This window comes from Diceros bicornis, chromosome 6 (genome assembly GCF_020826845.1).
Source record: "Diceros bicornis minor isolate mBicDic1 chromosome 6, mDicBic1.mat.cur, whole genome shotgun sequence".
NCBI classification, from domain to species: domain Eukaryota; kingdom Metazoa; phylum Chordata; class Mammalia; order Perissodactyla; family Rhinocerotidae; genus Diceros; species Diceros bicornis.
In genome coordinates, this window is record NC_080745.1 from 45,018,122 (window position 1) to 45,023,063 (window position 4,942).

A 4,942-nucleotide genomic window follows, 5' to 3' on the forward strand; every position below is an offset into this window, starting at 1 on the left:
AACACTAAAAATCATGTTTTTTCCTGAAAATTGCTTTTGTTAAATAGTTTTTCCTCCAAAAGAATGTCCCGCAATCCCAAAGAAAAAACACTTGATTACCAAGTTTCTAGGGAAGTAAGTAAGAACAAATTAGGTAAAATGTAAATCAAAGTACTGTGACATACATAATTTTAATCCACAGTAAAATGAGTGTGTTAGTAAACTTACGATGATATAAATTTGTGTCCTTCCAGTGACTTAGGTCTAGAAACAGATTTAACATCAAGAAGAGCCGAACAGGAACTACCCACATTCCTGTTTCTCATGAGCATTTTGAATGAGACAAGAACATGCTCTTTAGCAAAAGACACTTAATATGAACTCAAGGAAAATTAAATTTATCAATGAAACATTTGAATGAAAATATTCGTTAACATGATTGGTTTGACAAAATTAAAATCAGTACACATTACTTTTCAAGAGGCAGAGAAGGAAGAGGACTAGCAGTTACGGGACTACTTTCTTTAGTTTTCTGAAGTTATATAAGCATCAGCCAGTTAAATGAAAATGTGAGAAATGGAAAAAGCAAGGGAAAAGAAAAATCACACAAAGTTCTTTCACACAAACCGGACCACCCTGACCCCTATTGACATTTGTAGATATTTCTGTTTTCCTTTTTTAATATTTCAATTGTGAAGTCTAACGTACATACAGAAAAGCACATAAAACTTCTATGTGCGGTTTAACAAGCAGTTAAAAAGTAATTGTCAATGTAACTACCACCCAGGACAAGAAATGGAGCTCCCGACCTATCCCTTCCCTTCCCCTCACTGAAGTCACCACTCCTCTGATTTTATGGTAGCCAATCCCTTGTTTCTCTTTATAAATTTACCACCTACACCATTGCCACCCATATATGCACCCCTAAACCATGCACTTTAACTCTGTTTTTCTACTTTACATAAATATTCTTGCATGATGTGTTTTCTTTTGTGTCTTGCTTTTAAAAAATTCAATATTATGTTTGTAAAATTCACCCCTGTTTTCATATTTAGCTGTAGCTTACTTTTCATTATTGTATAATATTCCATTGTATAAATTTATCTATCTACCTACTAATGGACACTTGGGTTGTTTCTAAGTTGAGGATATTATGAGTAGTGTTTGGATAGGTGTACTGGTGTGGATATCCATCCATTTCTTTAGAGTATATACCTAGAGCATAATGAGTGGTCATAAGGTATGGGTTTTAATCATATTTAAATATTTTATTTATTTATTTATTTACTTTTTGTGAGGAAGATCAGCCCTGAGCTAACATCTGATGCCAATCCTCCTCTTTTTTCTGAGGAAGACTGGCCCTGAGCTAACATCCGTGTCCATCTTCCTCTACTTTATATGGGACGCCGCCACAGCATGGCTCAACAAGCAGTGCATAGGTGTGCGCCCGGGATCCCAACCAGCAAACCCCGGCCGCCGCAGCAGAGCGCGCACACTTAACCACTTGCCCCACTGGGCAGGCCCCCATATTTAAATATTTTAACCTAATTTTCTAAGTAGTGTTTCTATTATTTCATAGTTGTAATAACTATCATTTTACTGGATAAATAATCTTCCATTTGTGGTTGGATTTTATAGCCTGATGTATTGTAATAAATTCACTCCTCCATTTTCTAATTTGTTCATAAAAGTGACAAAAAAATCTTAAAACTTATAGAATTTACAGCAGATATACAATCTCATGAGTTATGGTCTCCTACGTAGACAGAGAAATTTTGCTTGTTTTTTGTCATGGAAGATAATGAAGCCAATATATTTAAAATAATTTTTACGGAATTGTTTTGTATTGAGTTATAGTTGACATACAACATTGTGTAAGTTTAAGGTGTACAAAATATTGATCTGATACATTTATGTTGCAATATAATTGGCATAGTAGTGTTAGCTAACACCTCTATTGCATCACATAATTCTCATTTCTTCTAATGTTGAGAACAATTAAAATCTAATCTCTTAGCAAGTTCAATGTTTATAATGCAGTTTTATTGTCTATATTCACTGTACTGTGTATTAGGTCTTCAGGACTGATCCATTAGTTGCAAGTATGTACCCTTAAACAACATCTCCCCCATCCCCCCATCCCCCCAAACTTGTTGTTTTGAAAGCATGGTGATGGTTTGCCCTGGCAGGAAAATTCTAGAATTCAGCTTAACCTTTCTGTTAAAGGTTCAATTTTTAGCTGTATAATTCTGTAATAAGTTGAAATTAAAGTGTTATATCTTCTAAAGTCCACTCTTTGACATCTCCTTCCTGACTTGGAGAGTAATTTTCGAGTTTCTCCATGCAGGCTTCCTGCCCCTCCACTTCATACACTACCTCACTATCGAATAACACCTTCTGATGTGCTTTGACACAGGAACCAAGGTTGCTAAGAGACCACCTGTGCTGAATGCACTTTGTTCTAGCAAGAGCGGACGGAAGGAACACGAAGCAAGTGTTATCTATCACTACCTGGGATTAAGTCAGGTGAGACATGGGTTTCTACTCACTCTTCAATCCCCACCAGTTGTCTGGTCTTTCCTTCACTTTCTGCTTCATTCTCTCTCTGACTATTTTTGGAGAAAATTGAAGGTACCCCTCAGAGTACAGACTGAAGACTCCTCTATAAGCTGGAGGCTGAGGCTATACGAGGGAAGGAAAGTCACTTTGCAAACCCATGTATTATTCTTACCCCTTGTTGCTGAAACATAGGCAAAAGGAATTGTTGAATGTAGGGGAGATTCTAGACGTTTACTTTGTCAGTGATTGCTGTGTAATTTGGGACATGTCATTCCCTCCTCTAGGAATGGGGCTAGTTATTACAGAAATTAACTAAGATTGCTACAAGTGGGAGGAGAAAACACTTGTAAAAATCTCATCTGTCTCCTCCTTTCTCATTCTCCTTCTCTCTTCAAACTCAACCTGCCTTTTTGGTTTTTGAGTGAAACTAGCGGAAAATATTTCCCTACCCCAGTCTTGCCACTTTTTAAAAGTATTGATGTTCATTTTAAATTGGGCGTATATTAGGGACTTTGATGTAAGGCTTTGAAAATTACTTGACTTATTTGACCTTGCATTCCTGAAAAAGGCTTTAAGAATGGTTCTCAACTCCCTACCTGACAGGCATTTGGTAAAATGTTCCAACAGTGTGCTAAACACCACAAATTAATACCTTTTAAAATTCCATAATACTTTTTAAATTTCCATCTGTTTTTTTAAACTGTTTGATTAACACAGAAATGTGGAGGAAATTAAATGTTTGATATCTTATTAAGTGACCAAAATATGAGAGAGAGGATCTTGAGGAAAGATCAAGGAAATGCAAAAGACCTTTTGTTGTTTAATTTTTAAAAATTTTATCACCTGACTTTTTCCATGTCTTCAAATTCTCATTTCCTGGTAATGTTCACTGTATAGATTGGAAGAATGGCAATTTCACTGATGCCAATAAAAACCGTTATAAACACTGTGCAGATAAGACTTCATAAATAAACTACTGATAACATGAAAAGAGAATGGTCATTTGGATTGTGCCTTGACCCATTTCTTTAAGAAAGAAAGGCAAGTTTGGCATATAGAAAAATCTATGATTATGACAAAAAGTAGTCAAAATGAGTGGGTGAAAAATATTTTAATTCATTAGGGAGAAAAATATTTTAGTTCATTGGTTGGTTACAAATATGTACACAGTCCTGCCTGAAAGATGTTCTTCATCATTATTTTTTTACTGTGCAAATATTAGATTGATTTTAAAGAACCAGGATTATAAATGTGTTCCTTTGAGGCTACTTTTCTTTTTATTTTCCCTAGGGAGCTGGAGCATTCTGGATATGACATGTAAAAACTGGATATTAATTTCTACTACTACCCCCACAAGTCTGGAAGATGAAATTGTGGGAAGACTTCTAAAAATTTTATTTGTTATCTTTGTTGACTTAATGTCTATTATATATGTTGTTATTACTTCTTAGAAAGCTGAACTCCCTTACTTTACATGTAAATTCCATATTGAATTCCAGTGAATAAAAATTGGTAGTTTAATGTTTTGAGTGAATTTAATTTGATGACATCTCTAATTATTCTCAAAGCCAACAGGGCATTACAATAAAAACAGTATTGTGTATTGTTTAGTACTTCATGGTTTATAAAACATTTACATAAATTGAAGCGGAATTTTTTCCCAAAGATCCACTCTACTGAGTCATAAAATTTCTTGATTTTTAGCATGATTATTATTTGGAAGGTTGACTAAACTTTGCAGGTGTAATTATAAGTGAAGTTGATTTTTTAAGGATGCACACCTATGTTAAATGTTATATGGTTCTATTTTTAACACAACAAGCTTTACATATGATAATTTTTCCATCTGATATACTAATAGTTTATATTCATTTTCTTATATACACATTTCATCTGTGTTGGTAGATTGCTTTACTTAACCCTGAACAATTTTGTTTCTACCAAAAAAACTTAGAGTTAGGAATAGAAATACTTAAAAGAGATTCTTTTAGGAAAACAGAACTTAGAGAAGAGAAAACAGGAAGCAATCTGTGTTGATTTTGCATTTGATACTAAATGCTCACAGTATGTCATTTAACGTAAGGCTCGCAATAGCCCTGGGAGGCAGGCGTTTGTTGTCCCCATTTTACAGATGAAGAAACTGAATCTTGGAAGAATTATGTTAGCTTGATGCCATAACCAGGAAGCGGCAGAACCAGGTCTTGGGCCTTTACAATCTATAATATCATGTTGCCTCCAAAGGTTGATAATAAGAAGACAAGTGTGGTTAAAAAACAATCTGTAGAGCTCAACTTCTTTTCAAAGTAATGTTTCATTCAAGATCCTATGGCTGTATTTTAGTGTACCCCCATTTATTGCTATTTCATATTTAAAAATCTTTTATAAAGAAGAGAGATTAAGTTTA

At 34.4% G+C, this 4,942-nt stretch overlaps 1 protein-coding gene across 1 annotated transcript; it reads left to right on the top strand.

Moving 5' to 3' along the window:
• Positions 1–3,848: 3,848 nt before the first annotated feature.
• Positions 3,849–3,989, top strand: MRLN (myoregulin). Its single transcript, XM_058543403.1, has one exon. It carries the CDS (start codon positions 3,849–3,851, stop codon positions 3,987–3,989), a length of 141 nt encoding a protein of 46 aa, XP_058399386.1.
• Positions 3,990–4,942: the final 953 nt, after the last annotated feature.

Excerpts from the sequence above, each read along its gene's own strand:
- MRLN (XM_058543403.1), top strand. The coding sequence starts at position 3,849 with ATGACATGTAAAAACTGGATATTAATTTCTACTACTACCCCCACAAGT.